General features: G+C 41.0%; 1 protein-coding gene across 4 annotated transcripts in view; it reads right to left on the bottom strand.

Moving 5' to 3' along the window:
* PDE1C (phosphodiesterase 1C) overlaps window positions 1-22,280 on the bottom strand; it is a 302,251-nt gene that overhangs the window by 56,162 nt on the left and 223,809 nt on the right. For all 4 annotated transcript variants that reach the window (XM_040644120.1, XM_008686465.2, XM_008686463.2 and 1 more), the window contains 4 exons: window positions 15,469-15,550; window positions 11,997-12,117; window positions 10,126-10,301; window positions 1,287-1,517 (listed from right to left, as the gene is read on the bottom strand). In XM_040644120.1, coding sequence (XP_040500054.1) covers window positions 1,287-1,517; window positions 10,126-10,301; window positions 11,997-12,117; window positions 15,469-15,550 — 610 coding nt within the window. The remainder of the gene's footprint in view (window positions 1-1,286; window positions 1,518-10,125; window positions 10,302-11,996; window positions 12,118-15,468; window positions 15,551-22,280) is intronic.

The following is a 22,280-nucleotide window of genomic DNA, read 5'->3' as shown; positions in this document are numbered from 1 at the left end:
GGCTGTGCTAAGCATCTCCTTCGTCTCCCACATTTACTCAGGCTCTGTAGCATACGTGATAGCTACAGCGTGGCCTGCCAGGTGGGTAAGAGGATAAACACGTCAAGAGGGGACTTAGAAAAGCATCTGGTGGATGGTCAATAAATGTTAATTATTCTATTGTGGTCGTTGTCTCTGCTATCCTTCTCATTATTGGAGGCTCATAAGTGGTCCTGCTGTGAGCAGGTATTATGCACACTTTCTAGAGCCAGTAGAAGGTTAAGTAACCTGGGTAAGGCCACCAAGAAGTGAGAGGCACAGCTATGCCTTGAATCCAGGTCTGTCGGACTGCAAAACTACCTTGCCACAACTTGGCCCTTGAAAGCTCCAGAGAGTCTGAACTTCCTGCTCTTTCCCAAACAAGGGAACCAATTCCACGCCCTTGTGCCTCAGCTCGTCTTGTTCCCTCTGGTGAAGAAGTCCCTATCCCCCATCTGACCAGCAAATTCAGCATTTAAAACACAGCTCAGGCTCCATCACCCCCTGAAGCTTGCTTTGACATTTCTCCATTCCACGAGCCTCAGACGCAACAAAGCTAATGTCTCTTTTCTGACATGATCCTTAGAGCATTTTAGCTGCCATGCCATGACTGTTACTTGCTCAGAATGATTTCTAAGGATGCCCGTGTCCCTGATGAGATTGTGGCCTTTCCATTTCTAAATTCTCAGTGCCAAGCACAGCGCACAAGGTGGTGACCAGATCATCTGGGTTTGCCTGGTACTTTTCTGGTTTTAAAATCTAAAGCTCTAGATGCCAGGAAACCCCTCAGTCCCAGGCAAACTGGGATAGGTGGTCACCCTAATATACGTACAGACATACAGACACATACTACAGGAACAGACCCTACATAGGCCTGAGCCCCAGCCCCGCCTGCTAGAGGGATAGTGCATATGGAAGACACTTTCCATCCACCTGTCTGGGCAGTGAGCTCTCCGGAATGTGCTGACATTGGTAATAGTTATTTCCCCAGTGGACAGGCAGGCACTGGCCATAGTCTCCAGAACAGCTGGGAAGGGCCTGAAAAATATAATCTCCCCGGAGAGAATGGCCCAAGCCAGCCTCTGGCTTCTTTTGATGGGCTCCTACTGGGACCCACGGCCCAGTGAGGTGTGATGTGCCACAGCTGGGGAGACGGGAGACACCGGCTCCGAGGGCCACATCCGCACAGGTGCGGTTGTTTGCCAGCTTCCACTCATCACGTCATTAACACCCCGAAAAGAGTCTTTCACCAGTGAAACTGTACTCACCATTCTGTTGTTTTTCTCCTGAGGACTTCTCAGCTTTGGAATTTTTCCCACGAGGGTTGTCGCTTTTGTTTGTGCGTGTTCCACTGACTTGATTCTTAGCTTCCCCAGATGTCTTTTTCTCGGCTTTGCCAGCCGCGCCTTCTTCAGCCTGGCTCTTGGCTTCCATTTCCTTTTGCTCCTCCTCGGCGGCCAGGCGAGCTTCTTCCTCTGCTTCCTTCTTGGCCTTCTCCTCTGTACCCATGGCAAGTCAGGAAAGGCACGGAAAAGATGAAAAGAGGTCACACTATTAGGAGAATGGCCTCTTTAAACAAAAACAAGTATTTGCACTGAGTGGGGTCTATTTCTGGTTAATTCAAGTCAGATTAGTGTGTATATTCAGGAAACCAATGAAATCGGTTCATGGTGATGTCATTTCTGAAAATAGTGGGTGAGAAGAAGGGGCAGGGAGAAAGTAATAATAATAATAATGATAATCATTAACAAACCAATACGACAATTGGCATTTTCAATATTTATCATCAATAACTTCTCTTGAGTGTGTCCTCTATGCCAGGTATTATGCTAAGTGCTTTTCAAGGATTACTTCCTTTCGTTCTCAAAACAGCCTTAGGCGGTAGCTACTTTATTATAACCCTATTTTATAAATGTGAAGTCAAGGCTTGGGGACATTACAAAACCCTCCCATGGCCACACTAAAAATTGGAGTTTCATGGAGATTTGTTTAGGCTCTGGAGTTTAAACATAAACAGTTGATTACAAAACAGAAAGACAGGAAAAATAATCGCCACAGTTTCAGGTCACTGTTTGTGAACTTAAAAGTAGGAAGGGGATAATTAGGCCTTACAAAAAACATGGTCTTCAAACTGTCCACGAGATTAGAGGAAGCCTTTAGTCTGGGCAGGTACCCAGGTCTGCATCTTCCCCTTTAGCGAAAGGATGTCAGCCTTATTTCCAATTCTGTTCACTGTGAAAGGGTCTGGCTCTGTGTTTCATCAAAAACATAGCATAATTGCATATGATCAAGTATTCATGAAAAGATGGGTTCATTCATCCAACTAATATTTATTGAGCAGCGACAGCATCAAGTACCATTTTAGGTGCTGGGAATGGAGTAGCAAGCAAGACTTAATGGAAGAGAAAAGACCATAATTAAGTAAACAAGTCACAAAGATAATTTCAGGCGGTGAAAAAGGCACAGCAAAAATAAAGAAAAGTAATATGATGGAAGAGGACCAGCATAAGGGAGGGAGGTGACATTAGATCAGGAGGCAAAGAAAAGTGCTATCTGACAAATTCTTAATGATGAATTGCCGGCCCTGAAATGATCAGGGAAAATAGCATTCTAGGCAGAGGAAATAAAAAATGTCAAGGCTACGAGGTAGGAATGAAGTTGGTATGTTCAAGGGATACTGAGTTAGTCAGTATGGCTAACACAAATTTAGAAGAGGTTAGTGACAGATGATATGGTCAACCAACCAAGGACATTCGGAGTTGAGATCCTGCAGAGCCTTGGAGGCAATGAGGTGGCGCTGGATTGTAGGAAGTAACACACACCTCACAGAGACCTCCCTTGGGGAGAGACTCACCCTAGTTGGCATCCAACTGATTCAAAAGTTCTTCCAGATTGTGCCATCCATTATAAAAAACATTATGGCATTTTTTTCTCTAGATGTGTTAAAAATATCCACACCTCATTATCAAGGGTCCTCTTTATTTCCCTTTGTATCTTGCTCCTGAAAAAGCTAGGTTTCACAGACAACAAGTCTGTTTATAATCTGATGGGCACCAGGGTGGTTATGTTTCCCCTAGTTTGAGCTGCTTAAGAGCACAAAGCCCAAATCGAATCCAGCTCACGTGTTCATGGGGCTTTCCAGCATTGTATTTCGTGGATGTCTTTGATCTCTGGCTTCGTTTTGCTTTTTCTGCCTCTACATCTGCCTGGCTCAAATGTCCTCCTTAATATATTATGACGTTTTCATTAATCTTTTCATTGATTCATCCAACCCATTCGATTCAATGCCCTGACCTCACCCCAGACACATTAAATCATATTCTGGAGGGAGAGGGGCAAGGATAGGATCTTTTAAATGCTCTCCAGATGATTCTAACATGCAATCAGGATGGACGAGCACTGATTTAAATTTTAAATGTTTGCCTTTCAATATTTTCTGACATTCTGCTTCCCAACAGGATGCATTTATACTTTACAATGAAAAGGTAAGGAAAGATTTCTTTACAAAATAACATAATTATGCAAATACAGAGTATAATCTGTCTTCTGACTTCTACAGAAAGAGTAAGAGAATGCCCTTGTGGATGTTGAGACGGCATTCTCAGTGGACTACAGGGTCACAGAAGGCCCCCTGGAATGTTCAACCAGACTTCCTCTCATCTCCCACAGTGCCCTGAGGACAGAGGTCAAATGTCATCTCCACCGCCGAATTCCAATGCTTGGTACAGCGCCTGGCACATAGCAGATGTGCATGGAGTATCTGTTAACTAAATGAAACTGTGCACAACGGCTATGATTGGGCCTATCTGCCAATGAACCTGACTTGTGCATATTCCACCATCTGTAATCCAGACCTGGATATATATATACAGAAAGTTTATATACAGAAAGTATATATACAGTTTATATACAGAAAGTATATAAACTCTAAAGTCCTATGCTGGAACAGTTAGCCACTTGACAAATGCTGGTTTCCTTAACCACTAATACAGGTGAGTAAAAAGATGACTGTACTCACTACACAGAGAGGAAAAGTGAGGGGGAAGAGAATTTTCATTCATAGTCAGGTACCAGGTGAAATAATTCATGGTCCCCTCACAGAATCCCCACTATATCTGTGGCAAACTTTCAACCTTCGAAATATCCGCAAGTTAAAAGTAACTGATTAAAACTGAAGGTGTTAAATTCTGGTTTGCTACAGAAGAGCATAAAATATTATCTGAGTAGGAAAAATTCATTTGACAACTGAGTCTGAACAATTTTCTACGGAAAATCTAGCAAAAAAAAAAAAACTGGGAGAAGGTACATTTTAGAAACAAATCTGTTTTTGCTCAATTGCTACTGATACCAGGTAATTAATGATTGACTGGTGAATGGCAGCTCTTACGACCTCATACTCAGACCTTAGGTGAGCCTGCCCCACTCTGACTCCTTTCCCTGTGGCAATTGTGCTGCCCCAGGTGGCTCTGCAATGTTCTTCAGCTTCTCTACTTCCATCTCGCCTTGATTCTTTGAAATATCTGCTATTAGGGCGACCAGCCATCAGCACCCAGTGGTGCTACCCAAAATAAATAGACAAAAACAAGCAAACATGGAAATAAGAAAAAAAAAATGGACAGGAGGTATGTTTGTGCCACATATTTTCAGGGTGAAATTATTAATATACATAAACCTTTCTTACAAAGAGAAAAAGTAGGCAAGTGCACAATAAATTTGTATGTGCTACAAGGTTCCGAGGATAATATTTATAGAATTAAACTTTTGAGCTCTTAGTTTTAGCATCCATGACACTCTTAGGCTTCTAGACTAGTGGAAAGCAAATGTCATGGTTCAATTTCATTTCCTTTTGCTTCCCGTCGCAGACTATATGTGGTGATTTGACTCACAATGAAAATGGCCCAAACAAATGCAAGTTGGTACAGACACTCTGGAAAACAGTGTGGAGGTCCCTTAAAAAGTTAAAAATTGAGCTACCCTATACCCAGCCATTGCACTACTGGGTATTTACCCCAAAGATACAGATGTAGTGAAGAGAAGGGCCATATGCACCCCAATGTTCATAGCAGCAATGTCCACAATAGCTAAATCGTGGAAGGAGCCGAGATGCCCTGCAACAGATGACTGGATTAAGAAGTTGTGGTCCATATATACAATGGAATATTACTCAGCTATCAGAAAGAACGAATTCTCAACATTTGCTGCAACATGGACGGCACTGGAGGAGATAATGCTAAGTGAAATAAGTCAAGCAGAGAAAGACAATTATCATATGATTTCTCTCATCTATGGAACATAAGAACTGGGAAGATTGGTAGGGGAAGAAAGGGATAAAGAAGGGGGGGCGATCAGAAGGGGGAATGAAGCATGAGAGACTATGGACTATGAGAAACAAACTGGGGGCCTCAGAGGGGAGGGAGGTGGGGGAATGGGATAGACTGGTGGTGGGTAGTGAGGAGGGCACATATTGCATGGTGCACTGGGTGTTATATGCAACTAATGAATCATCGAACTTTACATCGGAAACCAGGGATGTACTGTATGGTGACTAACATAATATAATAAAAAAACATTAAAAAAAAAAAAAAGAAAATGGCCCAAACAAGCAGCTAATGAGTTAAGGTAGAGCCAGGCAGAGCAGAGCCATCACCATCCACAATTCTCATTCCTCTTGAGAGCTCGTTCTATCCCACACTGAAGGCCTATGCATTCTGGGAGAAGTACATTGATTTCTTCATTCAATTTCCCTTTCTAAATAATGGTTTATAGTCTCTTGGTTAAAAATGGTATTGAACTAGTTATCCCCTGATATAATTTTCTGAATTGCCTACTTACTACTTACAGAGAGAGGGAATGAGAAGGAGAGAAACTAACAGAAAAACAAACAACCAAAATATTATACAAATTTTGAATAGTTAACTCTTAGTTATATACAAAAACAACAACAACAAAAATACTTCTATATATCTAAGGACTCAGAAGGTGTTCACACAGGATCTTTCTAAAGATGGAAGCCAAGAAGTTCTCCAGTTGACAGAAAACTTCAACCAGTATTAGAACCTCAAGAATGAGGAAAATATATAAATGATGTGCAATAAAACTAGTAAATCTCAGTGTTAAATAAAAATAATTGTTGTTAAGCTAGATATAAAACTTTAAGCAAATATTAAAAGTAATATTAAGGTTAAGTTAATTACAAAATAACAGTTTACTTATAATCACTTAGATTACAAATCTCATGGTATTTCAACAAAAACTGAGCAATTTGGAGGAAATAAAAATTCAATAAATATCTCAGCATTTGCAAAGAGTATCATTATATACCATTTCATATTTTCATTGATAGACACATAAGTCAATAAAAATGTAAGGGTAATCTCTGGTAAAATAAAAATAGTATGTATTTAATTATTTTTAAAAAATATTTTGTATTTATTCATTTGAAAGAGAGAGCACAAGCAGGGCGAGAGGCAGAGGGAGAGGGAGAAGCAGACTCTCTGCTGAGCTGGGAGCCTGACATGGGGCTTGATCCCAGGACCCTGGAGATCATGACCTGAGCTGAAGGCAGACACTTAACCATCCAAGCCACCCAGGCGCCCTCAAAATAGGATATATTTAAAAAGACCATTTACAAAGCTAGCTAGTGGGTAGGGGGATGGGCAAAATCGATAAAGGGGATGAAAAGGTACAAACTTCCAGCTACAAAATAAATAAATCATGGAGATGAAAACTACAGTATAGGAAATATACTCAATAATACTTTAATAACGTTATATGTTGACAGATGGTGACTATACTTATTAAAAAAAGAACATAACTAAAAGGCATATGACAAAAATTTAAAAGGTGTATGACAAACTAGATAGGGCAGAAGTTGCCAAGATATTTTGTCAATTGAAGAATTAATATTATTATGAAACAATAATAAAAATATAAACATCCTAATGGGAAAAATGAAGGGGGGAAATATAGGGAAATACCTCCCACTTCTATTGGAAGACATTAGTTAAAAAAAAAAAAAAACTTTCCAGAGAGAAATTTGATAATATGTATCAAGAGCTTTACAGTTTTTCCTCTGACAGAGGAATTCCACATCTAGAAATTTATCCTAGATAAATAATCAGAGGTAGGCTCAAAGACTTGAATTTGTATAACAGTGTTATATATAATAATGAAGAACTGAAAACCAAAATGTACAGAAATAGAGGAAATGCAGCCATTTAAATCATACTTTCTAAGAATACTCAGTATCAAGACAAAATGCTTAAAATAGGAATAGTAAAACAAAATATAGGACAATACAATTCCAATTTATGCGGAAAATTTTTACTTATATAAATATATATGCATGATAAATAAAATTAAAAAGAATTATATCAGAATTTCACCAATATCTTGCTGAAGAGGTTAGGAGTGACTTTATTTTCATATATATATATATATTTCAGCATTATAACCTAAACACATATTCTTACACCAGAAAAAAATGTTTATGAAGTATTAAATACTGAACAAAAATTGATCAATATTGATCACACTTACAAATTATTATACCTACACATCTTTGGAAATAATAATTTTCAGCCCTGAGAGCTGTTAAGAAATATTGATTTTACCTTTTCTAACGACTATGGGTTCTGGTCTAGCTAGCTTTGCATATCAAGTTGGTTAATAAAACAAAGACTTTAGATCCCATTCTAATCAATTTAATAACAACATATATTCAAGTGCCCCATGCAGGTCAGGCTTTCTTGAAATCACGGTTTTCTGGTAGAAAAGAACAATGAGCAAAACGGCCGGCATAATCTAGCACAAACTGATCACTAACGGGAAAAAAGACATAAACTGCATCTCTGAACACCACTGAACTAGTCCACAGCATTCCTGGGAGGCTGAAAATGTCAGAGTATCAGAGATAGGCTGGTATTTTTACCACCATCTTCTTAACTCTGCATTCAAACCTCTTTCTTTTCCAATTTTTTTAAAGTAACTGTTATGAGTTATCAGGCACTAACCACATGCAGGCTCCGTTCTCAGTGCTTTACATATTTATTTCTGTTCTTTGCATCAACTCTGTGATGTGTATTATCATGCTCACAAGGTAATTTTCTCAAAGAATCTACATGAATCTGTCAAAGAGCACAGTACAAGGAGGGATTCAATTCTCCATTTCCCCACTAACAGAAATTTGCTTTGATATTCAAACTATCCTCCCACAAAACACATAACCCAGGCTTTGCACCTCTGTCCATCCCCTTTCTCCTTGTTCCCCATTTCAACATCTCCTGCAGGACCCAACTTCAGGCGTCCTTGAAGGCCTGGCTACAAGATGCCTTCCCAAACACCCTAAGCAGACTTAGGGACAAGTCCTTTTATGCTTCCAAAATAGCTTAGCCATATCTCAATCAGCATACCTAACATTTTGTAATTATTAGCATTTATTTATGTCATTCTTAAAGGGACAATTTTCCCCTGGAAAAGAAGCCATCTAATGCTCCCCTCAGTGATTTGTCTCAGAAGGTAACTTAAGTAAGCCAGATAACTGTAAACAAATTATTTTGAAGTACCTCTTTAGACTGTGTGTTGTCAGGAATTGGATTATCAAATGTAATGAGTGTAATTGATTATAAGAGAGTGCTTCTCTTTTGAGATGATGTAGTAGCCGCCATTGCTTGCAACGCCTGCCAACAGGGAGAATTTAAATGTTTCAAGCATCTGAATAGACTGTGAGAGGCTACATTTAAAATATGGAAGAGGTGTTGGCTCCATAGCTCAGGGTCCAACATCTGTCCCGAAATGATAAGGGCCCAATTATGCCTTAAAAGCGCCATAAATATAAACCCTTTGCCCCACCTGAAACGAGCAGCCACTTGGACAGGATTTTGTGGACAAGCCACAGTGGCTGGCATTTAAGTAACTGCAACAGTGAGGTCTCTTCTCTGCCACCCTAGAGGCAGCCCCTGATGTATGAGGGGCTAACCGGGCCAGAACATGTCCTGCCCAGCCACTAGCACACTTCCTTCAACTTGCCGTGTGGATACTGGTGGATGAAAGTGGTGGGGTTGTGTTTGAGGATAAAACTCTCCTTTCTTGTCATGAGGGTCTGGGGCCAATGGGTGACGGCGACAAGCACAAATCCTTGACTGAATTTCCCTTCTTTCCTTGAAGGAAACTCTGTGTTAATGCCTCCTGCCCTCAGGAGACAGCGAGCTCTGAGGACCAGGATGTCTGTGATTCATCTCTATACTCTCGGCACATAGGAGGCATTCAGTTGTTGTTAACAAACACTGTTGTTGAAGGCTCACCTCCACAAATCCCATTGGGGTCAGGCCCCTCAATGAGCTCCAAGAGCCACCTGTGTTTGTGTCTCTCCATGGAATCCGGCGCCACGGTATTGTACCCTTATCTCAGGTACGTGTTCCTCCCTAGACTACAGGATGAGCATTTAATATGTATGGATCGTGTAGTATGTGTTCGAGAAACATGAATACATGTATGAGCAAATGGATTTCAGTCTTTTTTATTTATTGTAGCAAGAGTCATGACTTTTCTCATCTGAATTTTGATGTTGGCCTCAGTGAATTTTGCCTCCAAGTTACTTTCCTCTCAGAAGATCAGCTTGAGTCATGACTGAAGAGAAGCTGAGAACATGAAAGGAGGCTAAAGATGCGCGCAAGGATATTAAAGCACCTCCTATCCCAACGTAACAGCAGAGGTGGCTACTGGCCAGGCTTTACTTAGATAAAGGAAGAAATTAAGGCCTCGTCATTGTGTCACATGACATGAAATGAGAATGACAGGGTGGTCTCCAGAAACCAAGAAATAACAAGACCCATCCGCTGCAGGATCTTAATACCAACAGGAGGGATTTAGTCATATAGCACAAAGGTCATGCTGAAGAGGGGCACTGGCGGTCTGCCTCATTCTGTTACGCACTGAGTGGTACGTAGAATGAAGAGCGAAAGATGGTGGATCCTACCATTCAGCCATTTGAATCCACGTCCTGAGGTTGTGCCTCATGTGTAACAGCTATAACTCAGGGGTGGCAATGCCTTGTTTTCTAAGTGGGTTTGGACAGATCTCCTGGAAGATTCCCCAGTGGCACATTACCTTTGGGCACCTTGGCCCTCCATCTCTCCCGATTGATGTGCACCACTTCAGTCCAAGTGGCTTTAAAACTCTTGTAATCAACGGGGATGACAGCACTGTTGATGGGGGCGCTTCCTTCTGAGCCAGTGCTCTTCACACCTGATCGCTTTGCGTCTGCGGAACTGATGCTGTTCAAACTGGAGGACAAAAAGTCACACCAAAGGGGAAGGTTAGTGTTTAAAAAAATGTATGCCAATGAGCGAGCTCCAGAAAGGAGTGGTTCACACTCCTTAAGTTGTGTTGTGAAATTCCTGGGTCCTGAAGTTTGCAATTCTTATTTTCCATATGTGACAAATGGGAAATTCTATATTTTCAGCAGGTAAAAAAAAAAAAAAAAAAATCAAGATTTCAGCCTCCTGAGTATCGCTATTCCCCATAATTTTTCGCTGCTGATTGATATCCTCTTATTCAATAGGACTAGAATTCCCTCACATGAATTCTCTGTCTTCAACTCTCTGAAATTAACTAATTTGAAACTGGGCTTCTACTTGGTTCCCCAGTGTACCCACCTACTTCCACACTGACCATTTTCCAAGTTACCCAGCCACTTGACCTCTTTCTCTCCAGCTCCAACCTCCCCACTCCCCCGTACTGGACTGCCTCTGACCCAGGATCCCCAAGGCCAGGGTAAGATTGCCTTATGTTTCCGGGAAAGCTGAAAAGGCACAGACACCCTGGAGATTGCGGGAAATGAGTCATACAAAAGGCATTTGTTAAATGAATATTACTTCAAGCTTTAAACATGGGCAACTTTGCATATATAAAAAGTATCACCTTCTGGGAAACTTGAAGGTCTCACACGCTTCCAGGTTGGCTAGCACAGTGACTGACATGAATCCAAACCACTGACAACCACAACCAAGGCTCACTAGATAAGCAGGATTCAGCCCAGTGCTTGCAGGGCTGCGGGTCAGGGGACTCAGGCAGAAGGCTTTGGTCCTCCTTGTCAGAAGTCGTCCCTGGGTCCATTCACCTGGAGCATCTCAGGGATCCCACCCTCCTCATATTCCCTTCTATTTACTCCCTCTCTTGCTCTTTTCTTTTTTTTCCCCATTAATTTCCTTTCTCTTCATTCTCCTGTATAACAAAGCCCCAGGTTTTTCATGGGCAAAAGGGAAAGGAGAGGCGGTACTAGCAGTAGTACCGCTAATAAAAACTAAGTGTTAGCACTTCCTCTGTGCTTGACCCTGTTATAAGGGCTTTATGTAGACTAAATAACTCTAATCTTCCCTCCAACCTAGGAGTATTACAACCTACATGGGGAAACTGAGGCCACTCAGTTGGTCTGGCTACCAAGTAATGGGATTGGGATGTTTAACCTGGAATCTGACTCCAGAGCCTGCTACTGATCTGTCCTCAGTATAATGAAGTTGTGTCAGAAGTGATTTAAAACTTTCAGGTTCTTTTTCCTTCCTCCACTTTATTCTTTTCATAAACCTAGAAATGAAAGTTTCATTTCTTCTGAGAATTCTGATCAGTGGTACTTTCTTTTTGCAGTATGGGGAGCAAGTACTGCCTGGGCCCAGGAGGTCAAAGTGCTGTGATGGGTGCTGCCATGAGCAAAAGCACCAAGAGAGAGAACGGGGTGGAGGACCAGCACTGGAAACCCACCAGTCATGGTGTGAATCTTGGTCACTCCCTTCCAGGCCAGCCTGGGGAGCACAGACAGTTCAGCTTCCACTCCTCTGAGAAAAAGAAAGAGCCAAACATCTCTCTTACAAGAGAGGTAGGGGCAAACATCATTATGAAATACCCCCATCTCTACCAAAGGAACAACTGTGTCCTCATGGACAGGCCGACCTGACCCCCGTCCTTCAAGTGTCTCCACTGACCTTGAACGCCTCTGTCCCGTCCCGCCAGTTTGGGAGGTTTCATCAATGAAAGGACTCACGATCTTCTCAGTCATGTCCGTGAGCACAGTGAAGGTGGGTTCCACAATGAAATCAATAAAACCTGAAGAGAGACGGCAACGCTTCAGAGGAACTACAAATTCACTGGGCCTTTCCGTATTTTCCTATGGAAACTGATGAATTTTATCTTTCTTTTAAAGTTTATCCACAGAGGAGCTCAGGATTACATTAGGAGAGAGGAAGTTGGTCTTTATTAATTTAACATATTCCTGGAGTTGAATATGGGTCAGTTCCATTTCTCCTACATAACTTTCCTATGACTTTCTAATAGCTAGCTCAATCTAGTGATTAAGAAACACATATTCAAACCCCACTCTGCAACAAATGCTGTGGTCGGTGCGCATAAGAGGCAAAGATGCAGAACACAGTCTGCCTACCCTCTAGGAGTTTATAAGAGAGATTAACTGCGCACAAAAATGACCCTGAGAGTATATGGAAAGGGCCAAAGGAGAAGTCCAAAGAAGGCCCCTGGGAAGGTAAGGGAGGGAGGATATTTTCCTTCCCACTGAGAGGCCTGTGAACAGCTTTGTGGAGGTTGTGATGTTTGAGCTGAGCCCTAAGTCTCTTCACCCTAGGTAGAAGGGGTGGAGTAGGCAAAGTGATGAGGATGGGAGAAAATACAGGATGTGCCCGAGGAATGACTGGGGCGTAAGGACTTTTTTCTGGAGTTGGAGAGGGAAAGCTCGGGAAGGCAGGTAGTCATCAGCTCAGGGAGGGAGGCTCCTAAGGGTCTGGCTAAGAAGTTGAGTGGGACCTAGGCAGATACTAGAAGGCCCTTGAGATGTTTGGGCAACATCAGTTAGATTTTTTAAATGTTCTTTGGGAAAGTTAATCTGGCAAGATGGACATGAGGGAAGAGAGCAGGAAGGTCTGAGGCTGGGACAATCATTTTAGAAGCTGTTGTGGCAGCTCGAAGGAAAGGTAAGGAAGGCAGGATCCAGTGCCATTGTAAGGTGGGGATGTCATGGAGGCACAGGTGCCAGCACCGTGGAGGGGGGTGCTGCCTCTAAGTGGGAACTGTCAGAGACCTCCCACAGCAAAGCAGAGAACCCAGGGATGATGGGGGAGCTGAGGCTGGGGAAAAGAACGGGGGCTCAGTCTTAGATCTGCTGACTCTGAGGTACTGGGAACACATCCAGATGGGAGAGCAGAAGCAGAACTGGCAGAAACAGGGCTGGAAATTGGGAGAGGGGTCAGATCTGGAACTGTGCCTTTGAGATATCGCCATGTTAGGGAGATAGTTGACGTTAGGCTAGAGTCACTGTCTCAATGGCTCAAAAATACCTGGGTGTTCTGTGACACATTAGTAGAAAATATACGCTCTGGAACTACTGGTGGCAGTTCATTACACAGCCACATGAAAGCTGGAAGGAAATGAAATACCAATAAAAGGAAATATGGTGTTTGGCGCAAATGCTTATTTGGTTTTCATGACTGAGGTGGGGGTGATCTTGGCATTTAATGCCCAGCAATGAAGGATGTTAAAAGTCCTACAATGTAATTGGCAAAACAAGCATTGTCTCAAATACCCATAGTATCCTGTAAAGAAACACCGATGGTCAACTTTGTATGCTAGTTAATCGTGGTCTAATTTTATAAATTCAGCTTAAGCTGAAACTGAATTGTTTAATGACACTGTTTTCACCTTTTTGCTTTCACACAAGTGAAAGTCAACATGTCCAAACCAGAACTGAACCAGTTTTCCCTCCAACCCTTATAAACAGGACCAGGGTCCAACCACTTAATCTGGATTGCTGCCTTCACGGTAGCTTTGCGTCCAGCTGAATACTTAATATGCTACATGCCACCTCTCTCCTGGAGAGTCTCCTTCCTCCCTCCATTCTGTCACCCCTCATCATTTCCTTGTAATCCTGCAGAAGGCACCCAGCTGATTTCCTTGCTTCTAGTCTTACTCAAAACCCTCCCAGCTACCGATACAGAAATCGTTCTAAACGGTGATTGACAAGCTCTTCCTGTAAAGGGCCAGATAATGAATATTTTAGGTTCTGTGGGCCAAACCTATGACAACTCCTTAACTCTGTCACGGTAGTGTAAAAGTAGCTGTAGACAATACGCAAATGAATGAGCTTCGTTGTGTTATAATAAAACCATTTACAGGACCACGTGGTAGGCTAGATTTAGCCCACAGGCTACAGTTTGCTGACTCTTATTCTAAAGCACCAATTTATATATTTTTAAATCTTACTTAAAATTCTTTAGATCTGCCCTGATTTTTCTCTCCAGACATGTCGCTCGCTTCATCCTACTCTCTGCCCACTACTCTAGCCATATGGAGCTGTTTGTAATGCCCTGACCATACTAGGCTGTATTAAATTTCCCTGCTCAGTATATGCTAATCCCTTATCTGGAAGGCCCTTCCACACCCCCATTACATACCTCTAACCAACAACACCATTTGCCTAGATAACACCTACTTATTTCTTAAGCTCCAACTCAAATATTACCCTTCAACAAGTCTTTCTAACATACACTCTGTTCTGTACCCAATTGCGCCACGTACAAAACTCTAACTTAGCACTGTAACACTCAAATCGATTTTGTTTTCCTAACATCTTGCCTACCACCCAATACTGGTTCAATATCTTTGGGAGCAGATACCATATATAATTTGTATTTGTGTCTTTATAACATCTATTTTAGTGCCTAGCAGTACCTTGCGCCTAACAGAAACTCAGTATATTATTATGAAAAAAAGGACCGAGTACTCAAAATACAAGTAGAAAAAAAATCAGTAAATCCTTGTTGAATTTATTTTTTGAATGATTTCAGACTCTCCTAAGTGACGAGCACTGCTGATATTTAATTTATGTGTGATACTGGTACCCTCTCTCATATCTGAGGATTTCTGTAATGCACATATATTATGGTTATTAGCAGTACCAAATAATCTTCATCAAAAAAAAAAGGTGCTAAAAAGTTTCTAAAAAGAAGGAAACATTTAAAATGAGCCATTCCTAGAAGTAAGGTCATCCAGGAAATGGGACTGTCCTGGAAACAGGGCCAGAGGAAGCATCATTGAGGAGAAATGCCAGGGAGACTTCCGGTATTGCATGCAGAATGGGGAGGCTGAAATAGAATGGGCTTCTTGCCACTGATTCTTGTCATCACACTGGAAAGTTGAGGCCCCTTTCACTCTTGGTGGGGAATGATAGAGACAGCAGAGCAACACTGTCTAATCTTCCCACCAGCCAGCCACATTCCAGGGAGCAGGATGGGGAGAGCAGCTCCGTCAACCCAACCAGCCAAAGCCACGAGCACAGCACAGCAGAACGGAGCCAGGTTCCCAGCCAAAGAATCGCTGGGAGCATCTGATCTTACTTCTAGGCACCCCTCTCTGTTTTTTCTTTCCATCCAAAGGGCTGTTGACACATACCCACTTGCGACTGAGCAACCATCGTTGACTTTCGATCACACAGAGGAGAAAAAGGCAGCCCCAGTTCTGCTTCTCTGTCACCCTAGAAAAACAGGAGGTCATAGTAAATTAAGATCAACAGGCAAAGTTGCCCAGATTTTATCTAGCAACTTCAACTGCCACAAAGGCCACTGGTCTTTATTATAATTATTACAATTACATTATGAAAAAAGTCCTTTTGGGGCCTGCTCCTCTGTATAAAAGACACCAAGAAACTGAAGCCCTCTGGGGTTCAATCATTCCCATCCAACTGCAAAGGCACATGCTGTCGTATAGAAACCCTCATCAGGCAGCAATAGGTCCCCCGAGGAAAATAAGAAAAGCCATTGCGTCCTGTGGCCGAGAGCCAACACCGCAGTCAGAATTCCTGTGTGTTCACGATTTGTCGTGTCGATCTGTGGCCTTTCTTGAGCCAGTGGAGCCCCCCCTAGTTGTGGAGAGTGTCCAAGACACAAATTAAAACTGGACTGATTTGGATTTATTTTCCCAGTGCTGCTACCTAACGCTACACACAACTGGGATAAGTGCTTCCAGGGTCTTAAGCACAGGGCTTAGTCCATAATGAAAAGTGGACCAAAAAAGAAACAGAGTAAACAACTGCCTGTGTTTCTCAAGTTAGACGATAATAATTCTCTGGTCAATATATTCTCAATCTCACCATAAAGCATCACTAGAACAAGGAAGAACTATGGAGAGTCTAAATAATGAGGGAGAGGATTTTTGAAAACCTGCCCGAACTAAAAGCTCAATACTTTAGTCACACACCTCGAGGAGACGGAGAACATGGCACCCTTCGTACAGTAGTGAAGTCGAGCTGACTCCTTTTACTAGGATAGAGTCTGCTCAGGTTAATGGCTCCTGACCTTGGCTTGAATTTGGCCTTTCTCCCTCTAGCTGTGTGATCACAGGAAGTTTATTTTTCCTCTCTACATTTCAGTTTTATGTTCTATAAAGTATGGAATAGTAACCCCTATTGCGTCAGGTTATGATGAGGATTAAATGAGACATATATGTAAATAAACAAAAGAACTATCATTGTTTCTCTAATATTAGGTGTCTTAGGTATCTCTAATGCTTAAGTCAAGAGTTGAGAAACGTTTAGTGAATGTGTTGTATCAAATCCACTCTGATTATAATAAATATTACCAATAAATTGATAGTACATAAAAAGCAGTAACAATATTCAAAAACCAGACTGGGTTCCCAAACTAAATACTTTTTCTTTCTAAGGCACGTTACCGAAGAGAAAAGATGCTGGCTCACACACATACACACACACACACACACACACACACACACACAGAACAGCCACTGAAAGGAAGGAAAAGGAATGGGCGTCTGAGGAAGCTGAACGGTGGGGTCACAATACATGCCGGGGACATCCAAGGGCCTCAGGAACAGTCCTGAAGTGGCTCAGTTCCTCTGCACACGTTCCTGTTCCCGTGGACACAATGGCTCCTCTCTTTCTGGGTATGCCTTGCTGAGGACTACACTCTCTCTCAAGTGACATGATAAAAATAATACACTCCTGGGCTACTTCTTCTTGGGCAGGATGAAGAGAAGGAAGAGTAATTATAACATAAACTGTTGTGGTGTCGATGGTTTAGCAGGATGGCTCAGCTAAAACAAATAAAACCCACTCTTATTCCCTATGAATCAGGGATACAAGTTGGTTTTTTGATACATTTTAATGGGGGTGGTCGAGAAGAAGAGGTGGCGAACACTAACCCCTGGACTATTAAGGCATAAGCATTAATTTGGATTTTATTACTGAAAAAGTTCAAGCTATTAAACAACTTCTTTTTTTTTTTTTTAAAGATTTTATTTATTTATTTGACATGACAGAGACAGCCAGCGAGAGAGGGAACAGAAGCAGGGGGAGTGGGAGAGGAAGAAGCAGGCTCATAGCGGAGGAGCCTGACGTGGGGCTCGATCCCAGAACACCGGGATCACGCCCTGAGCCGAAGGCAGACGCTTAACGACTGCGCCACCCAGGCGCCCCTATTAAACAACTTCTTATCTCATGGATTTGTCCATACCCACATCTACACATCACTTACATCTTCTGGATTTAATTGAGCTGAGTAGACTCAACTATTAACAGTCTATTGTAAAATAGTGGTCAATGAATTTCCTTTGGAGGATAGATACATTTATGAATTGGGGAAAAATGTGCAGAAAGTAATATGGAAGGATGTACTTCTACAGGTGAATTCAACTTGACTGAAACAATATTATATGACTCTATAACTACTGGCCCGTTGGGAATTATTCATATCCTTTCCTTTTACTGAAGATGTCAGTATTTTTTAAAAAGGGCAAAAGTCTCAGCACAATGGATTTTCTTTAAACTAACTCATTTTTTTTTCTTCCAGGACAATGCAGAAAAATAAATATCATTCCTGCCATAGGGGTTAAAACTAACAAAGTCATGCAGTCAATCTGCAAAAGGAGCACAATGAATTTTGTTGAATGAATGAAGAGATGAATTTGATTAGAAACACTCAAGTTCCTTCGGCTACGCAGACATTTATGACAGGCAAGCTGGGGGAGCAATTAGAGAGTGAGCTGTTCATAAAGCCTCCCTCCTTTTCCTTTCCTATTTCCTGTCCCCACAGCTACACTACATTTCCCAGGATCTCTGCCAGTTAGCGCTGGAGAGTAAAACAGGAGGAGAGGGGATGTATCTCCGCCACACTTCTGGCATGTAAAATCTCCTCGGCCTACTTCTCCACGTTCTTCCCTTTTTTGCCGGCTTGATGTAGACAAGCAACATGGAAGCCATGTAGAGTCTGGGTCTAAAATCACTGCCGATTGTAAACTATCGGCCAATCGAGAAACACTTGTCCTGTGCTTTACACGACTGGGTAATAAACTTCCATTTTATGTGTGTCATTATTCATTTTGGGGTTTGTTACGGCAGCTATATGTGAGCAACGAGCCAATCAAGAAAAACAAAGATTATTTCCACATTGGAAGTTCACAGGGCAGGTGGCATCCCAAATGAGTCTTTTCAGATAGAGTGAAGAAAAAGTATCTGATTCAAGAGTAACAAAAGCATCACACACACACACACACACACACACACACACACACACACATCACAGTAACGTACACTCTTCTTTCCCAAGGCAAGAAGTTACAAATAGGAGGTATAAGAAAATTATTGTGATTTTGGATTTAAGATAATATAGTAAAGACATCTGTGTCTTTTCTTCTCAGAAATTATCCTCTCAAAACAGGAAAGCAAGAAACAGAAACACAAATGCTAGGGAAAACCTGTAATCTCAAATCAAACTAGATGGGGAACGGATGACAAATGCTGTGAGTATCAGAGAGGTGGTGACGTAAGATCCCCAAAGAAGGTCCACGGCTCCAGATCTGAGATAAAACTTGGCAAGCATAGTTCTCGTGGTTCTCTCTGGTGTGACGAGGTACCCTGGACCCTATTTAGTCCCTAGGAAGAGTAGAAAAGGAGACGTTGAATGAGGAAACACATGGGCATGGCAAGAGGGTGATGGATGGCAGAGTCTGAATTGTGAGCATTCCTAAAACTGCTGCCTACTGCTGTCTGGGAAGAAGTAAAGATTAACACACACACACACACACACACACACACACACACACACCCCACGTCACAGAAGCCTCATAACAAACCATGAAGAATCTCTGCTAGTGTAGAATATTGCTGCTCTGGTTTCTCCCTGGCACGTATCTCCTGCAAATAGTCTAAAAATAATGCCTTTCATCCAACGAGAGTAAATAATCATAATCATAATCATAAAATGAAGAAGGAGGAGGAGAAAAATGGAGGAAGACGAGGAGGAGGAGGAGGAAAAGCAGCACTACCATCACTACCAAAAAATAACTGTAAAAAGATATTTCAAGAGAAAAAGAAAAAAAGGAAGAAACAAACAAAATTAACAGATAGGAAACACCAAAAAAACCCAGTGTCACCAAGTGATGCCCAAACATATTGTCATGAACAGAAAGAAATTCCTGAAATTATCAAGAACAAGGGCGCGGGGAAGCAGCAGCAGGAGCTAGTAGAGCTCAGGAAAGATATGGAAGAAGAAAACAGAACCATTGCGTAAAGGAAGGTTGCACTGGAAGCAGCACAAACAAGAGTTGTTCCTGATGAAAACACATTAAGGGGCATGGAGGTCAGGAATGTAAAAAGCAGGCCAAACAAAGACCTCTGATCAAAGAGTTAAAGCAGATTTAAAGGAAAAATACAGACATGGAAGAGAAAAGAGAGTCAACGTATGAACTCTTTTCCCTAAAGAAGACAACTTAACAAATGGAAAAGGAAAGCATTCAAAGATTTAATCAACGTAACTTGAATCTACAGAAGAAAAGAATATGCCAGGTCCCAAGAAAAGCTATTATAGAACAATCATTATTGAAATATATCCTAGTAATGTCAGTGGGCTTCAAAGATGAAGAAATAATCCTTTAGGGCACATAAGCAAAAAGATATATCACCTAGACATGAAAATAATTACAGAAGGGCCTCCAACCTCTCCAGAGCAATATTCACAGGTAGAAGACATTTGAGTGAATCTAAAAAAGGCCTCAGGGAAAGAAAGTTTGATCCAAAAAAAAAAAAAGTCTTACCCAAGCAAACTATGGCCCAAGTATAATAGCAGTAGAACAATAGGCAAGTACACAAAAAACGTGGCTTCATTAGCTCTTCTAGAAGAAACTACCCGAGGAACAACGTTGACCAACCAATGGATGATCAACCAGGGCCAGAGTACCAACACTGAGCAGAACCAAGACAAGAACAACTAGAAAATTATGCTCTTGCCAGATATGTTTTCTACCTTTCTGAGTAACGTTGTTTAGGGTGTATCTTTTGTAAGCAGCACGTAGCACATGCCATAGAATGCCAATTTAAAAACACAGGACAATTTAGAAATGATAAAGCCAACAAATAGTAACAAGGAGCTAATTATGTTATGGAAAGGAAAATGAGGAATGGTGTTGGGAGGTAATGAATAAACACTGTCTTTCTTATCTGTTGGGGATAATATATCATTTAGACCTGATGTATAAAATAATAGAGCTATATTTAAATAATAAAGGACAGACTATGAAAGTTAAACAAGTTAATAAAACCTACTAAAATTACATGCTGGGGAAGAGGAGAGAGGAAAGAGAAGTTTACTACTTTTTATAACAAGGAGGCCATAGATACTATCTAAATAAATAGAGGATGTAAAATTTTTATTATCAAGTTAGCCACCGGAAGAACTAAAAACATAACATAAAACTTCCAAGTCATCAGAAGAAATAAATACAGAACAAAGCAGATGGCAAAGCCAATATAATGAACTATTTCTGAAGAAGCTGTAAAAACAGAAAGTATAATATAAAATATGATGGCACCTAAGATCAACTATTCCTGTCATTTCAATAGATACGAACATAGCTGATTTCAAATAATAAAAGAAAAGAATCTTAGATGGCCTCATAAAAAACATCAACTATATACAGTGTTTAAAAGGCACACCCAGGGGTGCCTGGGTGGCTCAGATGGTTAAGTGTCTGCCTTCGACTCAGGTCATGACCCCAAGGTCCTGGGATCAAGTCCCACATTGGGCTTTCTGCTTAGCGGGAGCCTGCTTCTCCCTCTCCCGGATGCTCCCCTGGCTTCTATTCTCTGGCAAATAAATAAATAAAATTAAAAAAAAAAAGGCACACCCAAACCAAAGTATCTCTGAAAGGTTAAAGGTAAAAACCTGTGCAAGGACAAGGGTCATATTCTTAAAATGAGTCAAATTTGAATTCTAGGTAAAAGCATTAGATGAGGCAAAGAAGCAGGCTTTATAATGATAAAGGGTATAATAAATTATGATGATCTAATAGTTATGAATATCCAGGAGCCAAATAACATAGAATCAACATTCACACTATGTTGAGAGAGAGAAAAAAAATAGAAACGCCTGTTATCCCACAATAGATCAAAATTTTTCAATGATATATAAAATACCTAAATGACATAATTCATAAGGTAGATGTACAGGGTATTGTTTGAATTCTATACCCTGCAAGCAGAAAATAAATCTACTTTTCAAGAGCAGTGAACATTCACAAAACTGATTATACAGTAGGTGACAAATGATTCACAATAAAATCCAAACAAGAAAAAATTCTTTGATCAAATTTCAATAAGCCACAAGTTAATTACAAAACTAGAAAGCAAAAGAGCCCACCATTGGAAAATTATATAAACAAATACCTCTATCTGAACCAAATCTTGGGTAAAAGAAAAATCTACACCAAAATTACAGAATATTTAGTAAGGAATGATTGTGAAAAAACTGTGTATCAGAATCTATGAGATTCATAAGAAAAAGCCAAACTCTTAGCCTTATATCTTCTAATACTAAACAGGCAGAATGAAATAAGTAAATTGAGCATGCAACGGAGGGAGTTAGCAAAAGAACAAAATAAACTCAGGCAGAAGAAATGAACTAGTAAAAATGAAAACTTCAATTAAGGTATTATAAAATAAAATAGAAACAAAACAATCAAATGATCAGACAATTTCACAGAGAAGCAAGGAGAAAAACACTAATACATGAAATGAGAATTAGAAACGGGGAAATAACCACAGACACAGAGGATATTAAAAGAATTGTAGGGGACATTTGCAAAATATAAAAATAAACAGCAATATAAAGGAAATGAACCTCAAGACTTTCATAGCATGTATTTACCAAAGAGGCAAACTTATACTTCTTTAAAGTCAATATTTCATTGAGCAC

The sequence above is a fragment of the Ursus maritimus genome, unplaced genomic scaffold (genome assembly GCF_017311325.1).
Source record: "Ursus maritimus isolate PB19 unplaced genomic scaffold, ASM1731132v1 scaffold_3, whole genome shotgun sequence".
Classification (NCBI taxonomy): domain Eukaryota; kingdom Metazoa; phylum Chordata; class Mammalia; order Carnivora; family Ursidae; genus Ursus; species Ursus maritimus.
The sequence above is the reverse complement of the archived record's forward strand: the minus strand, read 5'-3'. Positions and strand labels throughout refer to the sequence as shown.